Consider the following 19,075-nt stretch of genomic DNA (forward strand, 5'->3'; position numbering starts at 1 on the left):
AAGGAGAGCTGGGAGCATATTGAAGGAAAATAGAAAGCAATTGATCCAGGGAGAATGCTAAGCAAAGAGAACCACTAACTGGTAGCAACTGATTTTCCCTACCCTACCTTCCCATTTAAACACTCATTTAAAATGCAGAAAGATACCAAAATGGGGTAACCACTGAAAATAGGGTTCTTGGTCAACAATCTTTAAGACCTCTGAAGATACTTTCCATAACCCAAACAGTGGAATTAGTCATAAAGGTGTTAAGAGATTGCCTCCCAACCACACTGCATACCCTAACAACAGGGACTCGGTGACTTCAGTAACCAGTGAAAGGGAAGCGGTCCTTCTCTAACACAAGAACGCCAGTGCACACAATAGTCCTTCCAGCTAAAGATCAAATAGGTATTAACATATTCAAATAGGTATTAAGAGGGCCGAGGAAAAACTGCCCACCTTGTTATTTAACAAATAACATGTCTGCTAGACAAATGAAACAAACATGGCTCCTATGAAAATATTTATAAAAGATTCATAATATATTTTATGAAAAATGGAGTAATGCCTTCAAAAGGTAGAGGAAGTGTTTACATGTGAAAAAGATGTACTACAGAGGTGCTAGGCAGAATAAATGGCTCCCCCAAAGATGTCCATGCCCTAATCTTCAGACCCTGTCAATATGTTACCTTACATGGCAAAAGGGACTTCACAGATGTGTTTAAGACTGAGGTCTATCTGACGTGGGGGGATTACCCTGCATTAACCAGTTGGGGCCAATCTAATCAAAAGTACTTAAAAGCAGAGAACATTCCCCAGCCACAAAGGACCAGAACTACATGCAAAGGACTCAGCCTGCCATGCTGGGGGGTAAAGGGGTAAAAAGTTGAGGAATGCCGTGTCCTCTAAAAGCTGGAAAAGGCAAGGAAATAGATTCTCCTCCACCATCCTCCAGAAGGAACACAGCCCCAATACCTTGATTTTTGACCAGTGATTTTTATCCATGTTGAACTTCTCACCAAAAGAGCTGTAAGTTAATTTTTTTAATTGTTTAAGCTACCAAATTTGTGATAATTTCTTACCGCAGCAATAGAAAACCAATACACTGGGAAATAAGAGAAAGAATTTCCTAAGTTAAGTAAAAATCTTAGCATCTGGGTAGGAATAGACTAAAATCTACTTGTATGCTATTGAAATGTTTGACTTACAAGGAAAACGAAAAAGTTCCAAGGAAAGAAAAGATTACCAGATGATTCTGTGGCCTTTCCTACAGCTTCAGGGATACCTGAAAATTTGACCCTGAATCATATCCTCCTTACAACTGAGACCCCAAATCATCTGCCTCCACACAGCCTGTTTCCTAGATTAATATGAATTTATTATTCCCTGTCTTCATCAACATAAGTTTAATGTCCTAGGAAACTCTTGCCCAGGAAAATAGAAATTACAAATAAATCTATTTTTCATAAATTTATTATTTTTCAGGAACATCTCATCAACTCTTCAATAGAAAGTATCAATGAATTGATCCAAGACCCTCTGAACCCCTCTCCTCAAGATTCTTGCCTTACAGTGTCCACCAATCTTTAACCATTATATCATGATCTTTACCCAATGCTAATCAAGCCCCTACATTAAAATACCTGACCTTAACAGAACTTTAAAGTCTTAATAAATACTCCAGCTTTGCCCTTCCCCCTTTGAGACACTATCAAGACTCTATCACATTCTCCCTTATCAAATAGATTAGTTTCCTATCACTTCTGTAACAAATTACCACAAATTTGGTGGATGAAGACAACACGAGTTTATCGTATTACAGTTCCAGAGGTCAAAAGTCCAAAATGGGTTTTACTGTGCAAAAATCCAAGGTCTTGGCAGGACTGCGCTCCTTCTGGAGGCTCTATAAGGTAATTCATTTTCTTGCCTTTTCCAGCTTCTGGAGGTCAGCTGCATTCCTTATCCCATGGTGTCTGCCTCCACATTCAAAGCCAGCAATCACATCATTCCTACCCTGGCTTCCGTGGTCAAATCTCCTTCTCTGACTCTGACTCTTTTGTCTCACTCGTTCATGGCTAAGGACCCTTGTGATTACATTGGACCCAGTCTAATAGTTCAACATAATCTCTCCCCATCTCAAGAGGCTTAACTTAATCACATCTGCAAAGTCCTTTGTGCCACATAAAGTAACATCCTCACAGGTTCCAGGGATTAGAATATGAACATCTTGGGGTGGGCGGTGGGCACTATTCTATCTAAAACACCAAGGTACACAATACACTTAGGTCTATGTTAGAAACAGGTTGTTCTGGTGGTATTTCTTGGAGCCAGCATTTGACACAATACTAAGAAAAGGAATTAGAAGGATCATGGCTACCCCAGGTTCAAGATGAGATTCAGCAAAGGCCCATTTATCGGACCAAACCTTTGTACTTCAGTCTTCTGGTTGTTTGTCAAGTGCTAATGAATGCCACACATTGCTGTGATGCAACAGCACTGGAGATCAGGTGGTAGGTCTCACACCCCTGAGGAGACAAGGAGGCTAACTAAGGGTATACACACAAACACAAAGGCCCTGCTTAGAGTTTGAAAGTACACAGGATTATAATCAAGTAAACCTATAACCAGCCAAGGTTTTGCTCATGAATTTCTGCTCATACATGCTCAGTTAGGCAAGAGCTCAGAAAACATATCATCTTATCTTTATTGACAATAATAACTTGAAGACAAATTTCAGCTGCCCCAAATCCAACTAAAGAATGGTATCAAGGGACAGTTCAGTTAAACAAGTTTTGTCTAAATGGCTATTGGAAAACACAGCTACTACATAATACAAATATAAAAAATAATTTTTGAGGGAGAAAACACATATTATCAAATGTTAATCTCATCATCTGGTTCTAAAATGAAAGTAAAAAGAAATGTGTAAGTAAGGAATAAAGTAAAACAAAATACTAACTTTTCAACTTACATGAACATTAATATTATTTAATTCTTGAAAATGGAAAGGCAGAATAGCAAGATGACTAAGTGGGCAGGCTCTGGAATCAGACTGCCTGGGTTCAAAGTTTGGTTGTGGATTCTAGAAGAGTCGTGGAAATTCTGTACTTAACCTCTCTGTAACTCAGTTTTCTCATCTTTAAAATGTATATAAAATGGCATTACCTATGTCACTCAATGATTGCTATAATTTAGCAGTTTATTGTGTATGAGAAGTGCTGTCATACAGGAAACACTCAATATTAGCTGTTACTTTTGATGAGGAAATGTAGGTTCAAATTTTTTTTAAGAACTAAAAGGGAAACACTAGTAGAATTATAAACACTGTAGAAAAAAAAATCAAAGAAAATATGGTCACTCCATGTTGCATAAAAGAGAAAGAAAGAAAGAGAGAGAGAAAGGGAAGGAAGGAAAGAAAGAAGGAAAGAAGGAAGGAAGGAAGGAAGGAAAGAAGGGAAGGATGGGGGAAGGGGGAGAGAAAAAAAGAAAGAAAAGCAGTGAAGCATGGAAAATAGCACAAAACCAAAATGACAGAAGTAACACCAAAAATTGTCTTGAGTATAAATAGGTTAAACAGCCTTATTAAATGACAAAAACTTTCAGATTAGTTTTTTTAAAATCCCACTGCCTATTGTATATAAAAGGAACTTTCAAAGAGAATTAAAGAAAGACCCATGATGTGTATGAAAAACACTCCTGAATTATCTTCTTGTTCTGTTTGCCTCCACTAAAATATTTTAAAAGGGAAATATTGAAGCTAAATGGTTAAGCAAACATAAATTAAAGCAGGCCTGGCAATACTGATCTATGACAAAGTCATAGTCAAGACCAAGTGCATTAAATGGGATTTAAAGATCTTATTTTGATAAAGGGCACAATTCACAATGAACATAAAAAGCTCATAAATCTTAAGAATCAAATAACACAGAATTGAAATGTACAGCACAAAAATGGCAGAAAGGGAAATAATTGTACTAAGAGTGGGAGGCTTTAAAACAGTACCTCAGTCTTGAATAAACCAATTGCAAAAAAAATGATATAGAGTATTTGAACAATATTGTTTTTTTTTTTTTAATTATGTTAACCCCTATGTTCTTTTATTTATTTATTTATTTATTTATTTATGGCTGTGTTGGGTCTTCATTTCTGCGCGAGGGCTTTCTCTAGTTGTGGCAAGTGGGGGCCGCTCTTCATCGCGGTGCGCAGGCCTCTCACTATCGTGGCCTCTCTTGTTGCGGAGCACAGGCTCCAGACGCGCAGGCTCAGCAATTGTGGCTCACGGGGCTAATTGCTCCGCGGCATGTGGGCTCTTCCCAGACCAGGGCTCGAACCCGTGTCCTCTGCATTGGCAGGCAGACTCTCAACCACTGCGCCACCAGGGAAGCCCCAACAATATTATTTTTTATAGATATATGTCAAGCTGTCTTTACAGAGAGCATCCTTTATTTTTTCTCAAACGTTCAGGGAACTATAACAAAAATTAATCATATGCAGGACTATAAAAAATATTCACTAAATTTTTTTGAAAAAGCAGATATTATACAAGCCACATTTTCTGACAATAATTGAATGAAATTAGACTTAAAATGGTTTTAAAAACAGGAAAAATAAAACCATTAAGGAATAGAAAAACATCCTCCTAAAAGAAGCTCATGAAAGAAACTCATATATTAAAAAGAAAATAAATATTAAATCAGTGTAATGAAAGCGCTAATAGAAGAAGTGTCCATCTGGCATCCCAGGAGAGAAGGCACAGGACAAGAATGAAAATGATCCCTTCAGAAAGTTGGACTGTCTCAGCCACGCTGGTAAAAGGAAATTCCAGCACCCTCATAAAGAGTCAAGATCACCCTGGATTTAAATGATACTCTGTGATCGTAAACAAATTATTTTAATCACTTCCATACATTTCTGGGTGAAAGTTGCTCCCAATATTAATTATTGAAATCTGAACTGAGTAGACTCTGCCTCACAATTACTATCAAGATTCCAGGCCCCCAAACTAGGAAATCAATACCCTTTCCTGAAGCATTTCCCAAAATGTAATCTTCAGGATGTTATTAAGTGCTGAGGTACAGAGGGGTGGAGATTCATAGCCAAGGCACCTGGAATATGGTGAATTAAAGAAAATGAAAACATTTTCATGGCTGCAGAATTGTTCAGATTCTTTAACATGCCAATACACACTTTGAACTCTTAGAAGAAAAACGAGCAAACAGTGTTTCAAGAATTTATGTGACTCTTCAACCCTCTTTCTCTAAAGATCTCAGGATCGTGGAGTGTTGCAGAATACGCTTTGGGAAACACTGTCTGCTGAATTGAGGGGTTTTGCTTTGTTTTGTTTCTTTTGTTCTTGCCATCAAAGCTATTTGTTTCACATTTTATTATGGCTACAAGATGTGGGGGAGATGGGGGAGAGATAGAGACACTTCTCCAGAAAAGTACTGGCCATCATTCTGTGATGTCACAGAAGTTACAAACAGGCCGTAGCTCTTCTTGCCAAATCTTGAAAAAAAATAAAATCTAGATTCTATAAATCAGATAAGGGGAGGAGGCTTGGAAGCAGTTTTGTCTGTAGAAGTCATCCAACACAATTAGATACAAAAGAAAAAAGTAAAAAAAAAGAAAAACCATCTTTTGCCCACGTACATTGTCCTTTAAAACAGGGGTCCCCAACCCCAGGGCCATGGACTGCTACCGGGTCTGTGGCCTGGTAGGAACCGGGCCACACAGCAGGAGGTGAGCGGCAGGGTGAGCCAGCGAAGCTTCATCTGTATTAAAACAGCTCCCCATCCCTTGCATTACAGCCTGAGCTCCGCCTCCTGTCACCATTGTGGTGAGCTGTATAATTATTTCATTATATATTACAGTGTAATAACAATAGAAATAAAGTGCACAATAAATGTAATGTGCTTGAATCATCCCGAAACCATCCCCACGCCCCCAGCCCATTGAAAAATTGTTTTCCACGGAACTGGTCCCTGGCGCCAAAAAGGTTGGGGACCACTGCTTTAAAACACTGTCACGTTAACGGGCAATGCTGGAGGAAGCAAAGTTTGAAAGTTTTCTTCTCCTATGAGCTCTTTATTAATTTCTTATTATGACACTTTTCATGATTACTATAAATATTACAATTCAACAAATGCCTAATATCTTTTAGCTTAAGCCCATTTTCTGTAATTGCTTATGCAGCCATCTCCCTGTGCCCCTCAATGAAATCTCTGTCCCTTTGACCATTCCACCTGCCACCAAATACATAACACCTCTGTGCTTAGTGCATTAGTCTAGCTCCAGTCACACAGACAACTTCCAGAAGTAAACCAATTATAAACTTCCGTTGGTCTGCCTTTTGCGAAAATGGCTTTGTATTGTTCTCCTGAAGATGATTTTTAGGTGAATGCTCCCATCTCAGGTCCAGCAAGGCTGTGTCTAATTGGATATTGTTGGGATCACTGATGAGAGAAGCAGGGCTTCTGAATGTGTGTGCCAACAACCAACCGTAATAACAGCCCTGCGAAGCCACAGGGGTGGGTTTCTTTATAAAAATGGGAATGAGTTCAAGGCAATTATGGAAACTCCCAGAGAGGCTGTCTTAAAAGAAAATCCTACCTACCCATGAAAGACATCCGGCTGATAACTCAGCCCGCAGCCTCACGGGTGCCTCTTGGCAGGAGTCTTCTGCCCCCTCTGCTTTATCAGCTACTCCCTTAAAACTTCCATAAAAGGCTTCACTTGACCTCAGCAGGTTACCCTGCTGGTGGCTACTGATAAAGTAAGAAGCACTATACACTCAAAAATCGTTTTGTTTCTCATTGTTATCCCCTAAACTGCTACACTCCCTGTCCCCACTAATTCCGAAGAAAGCTCACCCCTAAGGAGATGGCCTATTTTATTTGCATACTGCCTAGTTCTCTCTTGTCACTTAAACACACTCATCAGAGAACCGAAGGCTTCTCATCACAAGAGAACAAAAGACACCTTTAAGTTAAATAAAAAACAAGAGAACATCCTGTAAGCAGGTTCTAATGAGCTTTCTCAAACTGCCCCAGTCTGCCAATACCATTCTCCCTAAGTTACATAGATTGACTTTGAGACTGAGAGAAGTGATTAGTCTCTAGATGTGTATTCACAGATTTGCTGATTAGTGACTTTAATACCCTTTTTCCACTAAAAATAAACCAAGTTCTATTGCTGATGATTTGGAAAAGAGAGCAAAGAAAAAATAATTATAATCAACCACCCTAAGAAAACCATCAGTAGATCTTGTATTTATTTTTTGGGGTCCTTTATTGGGATTTTTTTTTACATAATTTTAATTTTATTATGTATTGTGAATGGGTATCTTCCAATCTGTCCAACAGAGAAAATAATCACGCATCATCATAAAAGAGAGAATAATAGGGACTTCGCTGGTTGTGCAGTGGTGAATAATCCACCTGCCAGTGCAGGGGACATGGGTTTGATCCCTGGTCCAGGAAGATCCCACATGTCGCAGAGCAACTAAGCCTGTGCACTACAACTACTGAGCCTGCTCTCTACAGCCCGCAAGCCACAACTACTGAAGCCCGCACACCTAGAGCCCGTGCTCTGCAACAAGAGGAGCTACCGCAGTGAGAAGCCCATGCACCACAATGAAGAGTAACCCCCACTCGCCGCAACTAGAGAAAGCCCGTGTGCAGCAACAAAGACCCAATGCAGCCAAAAGAATAAATTAATTAATAAAAATAAATTCATTAAAAAAAGAATAAACATTCTAAGGGTCACCACCTAATATTGTTTACTAGTTGTAGGCACTTGGCTAACACTTGCTATGTATCAAGTCATGTAATCTTGATAACCCGTAGAATAACCACTTCAATGGTTCCAATTTTACAGATGTGAAAACTGAGGCTGAAAGAAGTTAAATAGCTTGTCCATGACTACACTGCAAGACAATACAGAGCTTAGACCCAAATCCAGGCCTGCCTGACTCCAAAACTTGTTCTTACATTGTGCTCAAAACCCTGGAATTCAGGGGTTCCTGTGGTCAGTGACTTCACCATCCATCCACACACACCTCAGCTCCTCCAGAATGGCTCTTTGTGTTCAACTCCTCAACATCAGGACCCTTTACTGGTGCCTGTCCTTTCCTTTTGCCCATACAAAGATAGGTGTCTGTCTATTGATTAAGTGACAACACTGATTTATGACTTGCTCATTGCATCTTTGATCTACCACATGTAAGTCGATATTTCCTACTGGACACATTTTAAACGTGAGCCCTTTAGAAGAGACTGTGAATATGGCATTCTAATTCTCAATTCTTTCTTTTTCTCTCCCTCTCTCCCCCTCCCCTCCCTTACTCTCCCCACAGTACACTCCATTTTATCTCTAAAGATCATGCTGGTAGCATCTACCACAGTGGGTATATGCGTCTGGTGAAAACCCTACTCTACCCTCCAAAAGCCTTAAGCTCTCCCAACACATGGATCCTACTTCTGATCACTTTTCTTATCTCTTGCCAACTCATGTAGTTATAAGTTCTCAGTGAGGTCCCATTTTCTTACTCTCTAAAATGTCCATCAGAAACTCTCTTGGGGCGCCATTTTCAACCAATACTCCTGGCTACCTAGGGGCAATCCAGAACATAATCCAAATACTTTAACAAGTATTGCTAACAACACTTTAACAATCACTGCAATTATTGATACCTTGAGATGGATGATTAAATAGAACTCCTTTTGCTTGCTTCATAATTACAATAATATTGTATTTCTTTCTTTCAGCTTTATTTTAATACTATAATTTGGACAATTATCCAACAGAGTTCCTGGCAAGCATCTGGAAGATAGCAATTTGAAAGATCCAAATACTAATTCCCTTATTACAAGAGAATAATAAAACTTTTAAGGTGCAAAATTATATTCATGTTGAAAAACCTCCAAAATACATGTCCTCTGCTATAAAAGTTTACACAATTGTGAATTCCACACAGAAATATATTTTCCACCCCTCAGCATAACCCCCAAGTAACATCCAGTTAATTCTGCCCTTGGGGTGTCATTCACATTTATCACTGATCTGTTGGAAGAAAACTGTTTCTCCTTAGGACATGTCCAAAAATAAAAATGACCACTGTGCATTACAGAATGTACTTATTTTGTTCATGATGGGAGGAAGAGTTTTTTAAGAGAAGTCACAGAGTCAATTATCGTCTTAAACCTGGAGAACACAAAGCCCACGCATTACTGGAAATGTAAAACCTAAAATTGAGTATATACATTTTTTACTTCAAGGAACAAATCATCTTTCTTATTCTGTTCTACTCATTTAGAAGAAATGAAAAGCTACCCTTTTCCTGTCTCTCTTTCTCATTAACTCTCCTCTTCCTAGTGGGAAGACGTTCAGTCAGTAGGCAAAGTAACAAGCCAATAAGCATCAATGAACAAGACCTCTCTCTTCCTCTCACTGAGATCAAGTGATGGTGGGGTCCTCTTTTCTTGAATTTTTGTCCCCCCTCAATATGAAATTATCCCCAACTTGACCTCAGTGGCTCCTAAACTATTTGTTGATTGTAAACTTTAGACCTTGTGCTTTAGTCTGACAAGAGTACTGAGTGGTCCCAAAGACAAAAGCTATGACATACAGTAGTTACGGCAATGGCAGCCCACTTTTATAGGTGCATATAATCATCAGGTTGTGTGATTATATAACCTCGAATGGTTGAGTTCAAGTCATCAACCCAAGATTTTTGTCTGTAACTCTGGGTGCTATGGATGTGGTTCAGGTGAGAAGAGTGTTGTTCCCCAAACATGATCCCATTTTTATTCCAAGATGCTTTGATGGGTCCTTGCTAAGTGCCTACAAGCTGATTCAAAGTCTGAAATTCAAAGTAAGAAGCCAGATGCAGTCAAGGCCAGCTGAAGGAGTTTCAGACTTTCTATTCAGACAGGAATAGATGTCAAAGGCCAGTACTCTGTTCCCTGCTTGGCCACTAGCTAAATGTGAGATTTCTAGGCTGCAGTTTTTGCATCTATAAATGATAAAGGTGAATTAGACAATTCCCCAAGCCCCTTTGTATTCTAAACTTTTAGACTAATTGCCACTGAGAATCTCCAGGAGGTCAAAGATATTCTAACAAGGGTAAAGAATAGTGTCTTGGAACCATGGATCATTCCCCCGGATGGAAAAGGCAAACACGCATTCAAAAAGGAATCCTCTTCCCCAATAGACTTTTCACGTGCAGGGTTTCACAGGCGAGACAATAAGAACAGCTGTTGAAGGGGATCATGAATCTTGCCTGTTGTAAGTCCCTAAAGGCAATGAGCATGTTTTACAACAACATGCCTTGTTACAGCAAAGGTTGTGATGCACATTTCTTGGATTAAGTTCTTGAGATCTCTAAGTGCTGTACGCAAATAATACTAGTCGTATATCTTTTGCAGTCTGGGAAATAGTAAAAAAAAAAAAAAGAATCTCTCTTTAGGCAAACCAACCTATGGAGAGAAGGGCAGATGTCCTTTTATGAAGCAGTTAGCCAAGTGGTTGAAGGTACGCCTTCTCAATGCAGAAAAAATTGTATTTATACTTGAACATTCCTTCTGAGGGGAAAGATGTTCTTGGTTATCGTCTTTTCCAACTCCCATCACAGACTTGCAATGAAAATGCTCATCCTTCAGGCTAAGTGATATATCTGTTTGCTTATACACATATTATTATGAATATGCTAATAACATTTTGCATTAATGAAGAGGGTGAAAGTATTTTATAAGAGATACTTTAGCTCATTAATCCTCAGGATATCCATGAAATAGCTAGGGGAAAGGGATGGTTTGCCAACTTTCTCAAATGACAGGAAACTGCATGGTTTAAGCAGTTTGCTCAGGTTGGTCAAATGAGCCCTGTGCAGGGTCTGATAGGACATCGGAATGCTGACTTCGAGTTTGGACAGGTTGACACTACCCTCCTCTCATAAAAAGATTGTGACCCTCATTTGCAGTGATTCAATGCTTTATTGTTCCACCCTTCTTGTCTGCCCTGGATCCTGCTAACAGCCTCCAGCCCGTGGCCGTGGGAACCACTGGAAATGGGGAAGCAGATGTCAGGTGAACTCAGGGAGTTTTTCCAAGCTTCACCTCCTCAGCCTCTGCTTCACTCCTCTCAATGTGTCTATGTTCTTTAAATCTGCATCTCAGCTGACCTGCATGGTTTTACCCCATTTCAACAGAATGATCTCATTCCAATCTCATTTATCCTTGCTTAATTTGAGGGCTTTTTAAAGATAGAGCCCCTAAGAAATGTCCCCCTGCCCTCCACCTCCCACACTCAACCTACAGATGAAGAGCACTATATGCCACTGGGGCCTCCAGAATATCACTGGTCAGGACCTCAGCCTTGAACTCTGTCCAAGGAAGGAAAAGGGACAAATAGAAAGCCACCAAGTTAGTGACAACAAACCCTGGATCCCTTGGAAGGCTGAAGTCCCCACCAGGATGACAGGGTCTCCTGAATGTTTCCAGGAAAACCTCCAAGAGCCCCTTCAGTTGGGCCTCCATAAGGCTGTAGAGAGGAAGTTACCATGAGGGCGATGTAGGTGTAGGAATAGTGGTAGGCCAGGTAGCAGACATCCTCGGCATGCGGGAAGGTGACGGCAAAGGTGAGGGTGTAATAGCACTTCCCAGACTCTGCCCCTGTGATGGCTGCGCTCTGGCGATAATGATTTCTACAAGAGAAAGGAGAAGAGACAAGAATGAGGGAAAGGTGGGGAAAACAGTCATTTAGGGTTCAAGATGCCATAAACCTTTGGTGTTATATACTAGCAAAATGTCCTTCACTTGAAACACCTGGTGAGCAAAATTTAGAAAACGGAGAAATAGAGAAGTGAGCTTACTGCCAGGTCATGAGCCCAAATCACCAACATCTAGGCTAATCCATGTGTCTCCTAATTGTGGCATCTATGCCATAGGTCTTTTCCTTGCTGTGTCTGAAAATGAAGGCTATAGAGTCACTGAACTAGAAAACAGAGGAAAATGTGAATAATTCTGTTCTTCCTGGGATTTTATTAGAGACATATATTTTATTACCCAAATCTGGGTTCCTCAACCCCTGCCTCTCTCCAGATAACACAGAGTCCAGCTCCTCCTTTCCTTTCTGCCTGCCAGACGGTTTCTTAGCAATCACTACCCTATACAGAGTTCCAACTCAACACAATGTATGTCATCTTGTTATCACTGTAACAACCCATTGTGTGGATGAAAGAACAAAAGCTTAGAAAAATCCATTTGTCAAAGGTCAAAAGGCTAATAAGTGGCCAATACAGGACTCAAACCCAGATCTGCCTGCAAGGCCTTTGTTCTTTCCACTACACAAGACTTTCTTCCCAAAGGAATACATTTGTCACCCCAAATGTGGTTCAGCTTCTTACGGCCTGACAATCCACATTTTCCTTTGTCAAAGATGAAGCACCAATGTTGATACTTCAGAGAACAGTATCAAAGTAATTTGCACCCAGAAGTACATTCCAAGCAATATTTTCCCCATACGCTGCCAGTTACGCTCCCTCCTTGCCTCTTAATACTGAGACAGCTGTGCAGGCTTTCCTGAGAAATGTTATCGTCAAGGCTGCATTATAATGCAAAATACACCAGGACACCAAAAGATGTAATTCCACCTTTGAACATTTACAACGTTGGCTTTCTTGTCCATTGTGCTTTGGGGTTTCATTGGGGGAAAGGGTGGGGAGAGGGAAGAAAAAGCAGATAATTATTCTGTGCGTTCTTGCAAATATAAAAAATAGGGATTATTCTTTTCTGCCTTTTTTGCTACCTTCATGACACCTGCCACCAAAGCAAAAAGATCAAGTGAGCAAGAAAGGACAAAATAGAAAATCTACTGCCTGGTTTTGTGGGTTTTTTCAATATTCATAAAACTAAGAATGGGAGTAAGAGAAATTGGTAGTTCCATGGACTATGACCTATCAGGCTATACATTTCTCTTGCATCAGCTTCTGCCAATATGGCACCCTGGATCCTTGGTCATCCTAGGGAAAGAAGGAGATCCCCAACGATGAACCAGCTTTTCAGCATCCTATTAATAGGACCCATATCCTTTGCGACTACAGGACTAGAAACTTCAAAAAGGCAACTTTTTTTTTGGTTTTTCCTTGACCGCACTGCTCTGCATGCAGGGTATTAGTTCCCTGACCAGGGACTGAACCTGCACCCGCTTCAGTGGAAGCAGAGTCTTAACCACTGGATCACCAGGCAAGTCCCCAAAAAGGCATCTTTACCCATGGTGCCATCTGGATCTTGCTACCTAATTCAGTCTATTTTCTCCAGATTTCCCCAAAGTTCTATAGTTTCTCCGGAGCTAAGGCTCTGATTATTAGCAAGTATGTAAAGCAGCAGATGGTAACTCAGAAAGCATGCAAACCACATATGCGCTACCTTTATTCATTCTGATTTCAAGGCTCCACTGCAAGCACACATTCAGTTTACAGCTAGCTGAACCTAGTCAATTACACCTCTCTTCTAAGTGAAACGAGCCAGTCAACATTTTGGTCAAATGGTCAACATTTTGACAACCAATCAGAATGTGGAATTGAGCTTCACATGCATGAGTGTGAAAACACACACACCATACATATATATTCATGAAGGTAAAAGCAGGTGGAAACATACATCTAGTGCCTTGCCATCCCCAAGTTTTTCACCTACATGCAGTGGAGACAGAGCCTGTATCTCTCCTCAAGATTCATAAGATACCCCCGAGGCCAGTGGGGGTGGTCTCATCTGACATGAGCCTTGCTTAGCTCTAGGCTTCCCACTGTACTAAGTACACTGAAGTCACATCACAGGCACATTCATCCTAAGCAAATTCTATGCTACCCCACCAGCCACCACAGAGAACAAGAGAGAGTAAAAATAAGAATATGGAAACTAGCTGACCGGCCGACGCGCGAGCGAGGCAGAATCTTGAGTCACAGCCATGTTCCTGGTTAACTCGGTCTGGAAGGGTGGAAGAGGCGGCGGAGGAGGCGGGGGCCTGGGCGGGGGCCTTAGGGAATGTGCTCGGAGGCCTGGTCAGTGGGCCCGAGGCGGCGGCGGCGGCGGCAGAAAAGGAAGCGGCGGCTGCGGGGAACTGCGTGGAACTGCGTGCGCATACTGGGCGGGGTCATTAGCGCCGTTAGCGAGGCGGCTGCACAGTACAACCCAGAGCCCCCGCCCCCTCGCACCCATTACTCCAACATCGAGGCCAATGAGAGTGAGAAGGCACGGCAGTTCCGGAGGTCTTTGCCCAGCTGGCTAGAGAGGACATGGAGGTCAGTGCCATAGAACTCATGAACATTCTCAACAAAGTCGTGACCCGACATTCTGATCTGAAGACTGATGGTATTGGCATTGACACATGTCACAGCATGGTGGTGACACGACCGGCAAGCTGGGCTTCGAGGAATTCACGTACTTGTGGAACATCAAAAAGTGGCAGGCCGGGCTTCCCCGAGGGTGCAGTGGTTGAGAGTCCGCCTGCCGATGCAGGGGACAGGGGTTCATGCCCCGGTCCGGGAGGATCCCACATGCGGCAGAGCGGCTGGGCCTGTGAGCCATGGCCGCTGAGCCCGCGCGTCCGGAGCCTGTGCTCTGCAGCGGGAGAGGCCACAGCAGTGAGAGGCCCGCGTACCGCAAAAAAAAAAAAAAAAAGTGGCAGGCCATATACAAACAATTTGACATTGACCGTTCAGGGACCATTAACAGCAGTGAACTCCCAAGGGCCTTTGAGGCAGCAGGATTCCGCCTGAATGAGCATCTCTACAACATGCTCATCCAACACTACTCAGATGAGGGAGGGAACATGGATTTTGACAACTTCATCAGCTGCCTGGTCAGACCGGATGCCATGTTCCGTGCCTTCAAATCTCTTGACAAAGATGGCACTGGACAAATCCAGGTGAACACCCAGGAGTGGCTACAGCTGACCATGTATTCCTGAATGGGAGTCCCAGACCTGCCCCCTCATCGCCTCGCTGTAGGAGTCACCCTGGACTCTTCGGTCTCCCCCAGGTTTGATCCTGTTTGCAGTCACATCATGGCTCCTGCGGACCCACAGGCCTTTCTGTTCTCCTAGCCCTTGGCACTCAGATTCTCAGTCAACAGCCAGGACCCAACATGCTTCAACACACCCTGCCCCAGCACACCCATCTCACATCTACTCCATAACCCCTCTCTTGCATCTGTGCCAAGCCCAACGTTGGTGTTGCTTGCATACCCCAAGGGCCCTTCTCTCAGTTCTGGGAGGATCACTCCAGTCCCTACACACCCTGGCACACCCATTCAGTTACCACCCAGGCAGCTAAACTCCAGGCCATAACAGGCCACATGCCCCAGTGCCTCTGTCTGTATTCTGCTCCCAGCCTGCCAGGCCCAGGAGGAAATAAATGTACCCTAGTTGCTGCTCTCTCTGAAAAAAGAAAAAAAAAAGTATATGAAATTCCCATCCCTAGGCTCTTTCCACCATTCAAACCAAAACTGGACTCCAGGCAGGGAACAGCTACAGTGAAATAGAGAGAGAAATAAAATAGAATAATTTTTAGCTTTTGAGCTTCTGTGGACCAAGGTTCTAGTGATTTAAGGAAAGTTGGTAGTTTGGGCTATAAAATCTACCTCCTCACCCTCCCAAAACACACACACACACACACACACACACACACACACGCCTGTTGTACACACACCCTTGCTGTAGCTTCATGGGCAAGATTGTCGTGGGCAAGACTAAAAGCTCCCCACTAATAATCCAGCCCTCTTCAGGATGGTTGCTGATGGCTGGAATTTAAGAAAAATGAAAATCACCTCATTTAGGATGAGTTTCAGCTAAAGGAGATTCACTTGCTACCCTAATCCAGGGTCTACGCTGTAGGTGAAACTAAAGCAAACGTCAGGCTTCCCCACTGGAGTCTCCTGGTGGCTACATTGTAGTGGGAGAGTCCTGGAGATGACTCCACCTCTAGCAAAGTTTTCCTCTTCAGAAACCTTTAAACTTTCCCAAGATCACCTTCTTCAAAGTGAAGTGTTCCATAAATCTCCAAAGTGAAACACTTGGCTTGCTAGAATTAGATCTGTCCATGATAAAGTGAGATCCTATCAAGTTCTTTTTGTTTTCCCAATTATGATATGAACATACTGAGGGATGTTTGCAAGGCAGTAACATTCATCCTTTATATTTCAAATGGTTCCCATGTTCTTCCTTTGTATGGAAATGCTTTCCTTCTTCCTCATTTAGCCAACTCTTCTTCCTCCTTCAAGACTCAACACAAGTGTTTCCTCTTTCAGGAAGTCTTCCCCAATATCCACCCTTTTACATAATTCTTATCACATTGTGCCTCTCCCTCACTGCCCATGCTTTATGGCAGGGATTATGCTTATTTGTCTGTATATCTTCACGCTTGGCACAGTACCTGGACTTAGCAGCTGTTCAACTAAGGCCTGTAGAATAAATGGACCTAAGACTCTAGAAGTAATCATTAGAATACTTGGCATATCTTATCTCTAATCCTAATTATATCCTTTCAAGGTATTATTATGCACACTCTACAGACTGGGAAAATTGAGATGTTAAGTGTCTTGAGGAACTCCACACAACAAGCACAATAAACAGGATTCAACCCTAGGTGCGGGCTTACCCCAAAAACAAGATTATTTTTCATTTTATCACCTGTCTCATAAGAATGGATAAAAGGACAAGAGGTCTTTTGGTTTACTTCAGCAAGCAAGAATTGGAAGTTTCGGTTTTCATAAATCAGAGATACCTATAAACCTGAAGTCTAAAATAACAGAAGGAATGTAAAATAATCCAGATGATAGCTAGTGAGAAAATTATTCATACCACTATGATTCTTTATGTCAATGGTATTTGATGCCACTAAGAAGCTTCTACTAATTACTAATAATTGCTAACACTCACTGAACATCCACTATGCACCAGACACTGTTGTAAGATTTCCATGTGCTTTATCTCATTTCACTTCATCCTCAGCACAGATTTATCAGGTAGATACCATTATTATCCCCTTTTACTGATGAGGAATCTGAAGTTGAGAGAGGCTGGAATAATTTGCCCCAAGGTCACATCATTAATGAGTGGTAGAAGTTTCACTCCAGAAACTTTCTCTCCTTGATCTGCTCTTCTAGGCGGAGAAGAAGCCTGGTGAAAATCAAGTGTGCTCTCAAATATGCCAGATCCTAGATGCATGTTGGGTCAAAGATGATATGGGTAGCTGAGCCATTCCACAGCTAAAAGGCTCCCCTTTGCTTTTCCATTCTCTGAACAATTTATCCTCGGAAGGGTCTGCACTTTTAAAATCATAAAGCTTTCAATGAAGCAAGGAGCAAAGTACACAAATGCATGGTTATGAATTCAGTCTCCTTCCATTTGTACGTTAAAATATGCTGGGAAGTCATTTTTTAAAATTTTATCTTTTAATTTTATCTTTTTTTTTCTTTGTGTGCATGAAAGAAGCAAATGCCAAGATAGAGAGTGAATTAGATAAACTTATAATGACGATGGCTCTGTTTAACATGGGAGCATCATTTCACTTAACAGGATCTAATAAGGCAGGGCAGTCAAGTCACCAGGCTACCCTGTGTCTACAGAGTTTCTAATATTCTGTATAGCACCAAATCTCTCTCCTGAGATCCCTGGGAAGGATGCATGATGGCAGAGCTCTTGTATGACATTCATCTTCATGAGTGAGCTGTTCCATCTCCTCTCACGAGCAGAGATAAATGTCAGAAGAGATCAGCTGTTGTGTATTACATGGCCACTCTGAGCATGCAGCTTCCCTCCCTCTGCCCTTCAGCACCAAAATTACTTTAGACCAGAGCTGGGAGAAAATTCAAAAAGGTGTGAGGCTCTGTACATTAGAGGGAGGAGCAGACCGCAGGGAAGTCAATAAAGCAGGAACTAAAACAGTCCTTGCTTACTTTTACAAGAGGCATGGAAAAATAAGCCTGCCCATTTCTGTTCTTCCCTCTGGAGGATCCCTTTTGATTTTCTAGCTTAGGGATCTGCCAGGTGGGTGGGCGAGGGGGTGGGATGGGGGGGAGCAGGTACCCCAGGGGAGGGGCAAGAAGATCAGATCTACTGAACACAGGGAGAAGATATTAGAATTTCTCTTTAAATTTATTATGACCTAATAAGGAAGAAAGAAAGTTGTCTAAGGTTTAATATGGGGATGGACAACGCTGCCCCTATGCTGTCCAAGTCAAGCTACTATGATGAATAATTATAAAACAAGCTAGATTACACTATAGCAGTCGTATCCATTCTTCTCTGTTGTTTTCCAGGGCTGGAATATGAAAAATACATTACATTTTATATCTATGGTTTTCATAGGTCAGGTAGTTTAGTATTGACTGCTGTACAGTAGGCTTCCTGAGGGAGGGATGAGAGTAGCTCACCATCTCTCTCATTCTTTAGATTTCAACTTCTGGCAAGGTATTTAAACTTGCAGAAGACTTCTCTAGTGGATTTACAGATTATATTATCTAAATTAAACTAAACCCTGCAATATAGATAATTAGTATTTTATAAATTCTGCTTGGAATTCAGAGATTGATAATAATATTACATTTTAAACACAAATGACCGAGAAAATGAAAGAAGTGACATGGCCTACTTCCTACCTTAATATTAGCTCTTTCTCAAGAATTCTTATTTGTGTAAAAATTATCTAATTAGATTGGAGAAGTTAACCACCATTTTTCAAAATTAGCCAAAAGGCAATTTACAACTATATTTTTCACGGTAAACCTTAAGGGTATAGGATGCCCTGAGTTACCAATAGTAAAAAAATATATAACAATTTGACATTTAAAATTTAAAGATTTAAATTGAAAATTATTTTTCTCATCTTTCCCCCATGTCTTAAAATTCTAAACTTTCTGCATGTTTTCTAGTATGCATAATATATTAGTATAGTAAGGCATGTATAATTGATTTTTTTAAATTATGAACAATTCTATATTAAAAGTACATGGATTAGTATATCTTATCAAAATACTCTGGAGATCACTTTCTAAGTGATGATGCTCCGACCCACAAAGCAGTTGGCCCACCTCCT

The 19,075-nt window shown here is 41.3% G+C and overlaps 1 protein-coding gene and 1 pseudogene across 2 annotated transcripts in view; one reads left to right on the plus strand and one right to left on the minus strand.

Moving 5' to 3' along the window:
- Positions 1 to 19,075, minus strand: part of LOC309802868 (uncharacterized protein) — a gene marked incomplete at its 5' end in the record, with an annotated part of 160,387 nt that overhangs the window by 49,754 nt on the left and 91,558 nt on the right. Inside the window, 1 exon segment of the mRNA XM_082618750.1 lies at positions 11,539 to 11,683. Within this exon segment, the coding sequence (XP_082474876.1) occupies positions 11,539 to 11,683 (145 nt within the window).
- LOC309803331 (calpain small subunit 1-like) lies at positions 13,904 to 15,061 on the plus strand (annotated as a pseudogene). Its single transcript has 2 exons — positions 13,904 to 14,448; positions 14,668 to 15,061. The product of its transcript is annotated as a calpain small subunit 1-like (transcript).

The sequence above is a fragment of the Mesoplodon mirus genome (genome assembly GCF_964341445.2).
Source record: "Mesoplodon mirus genome assembly, chromosome: 4".
NCBI classification, from domain to species: domain Eukaryota; kingdom Metazoa; phylum Chordata; class Mammalia; order Artiodactyla; family Ziphiidae; genus Mesoplodon; species Mesoplodon mirus.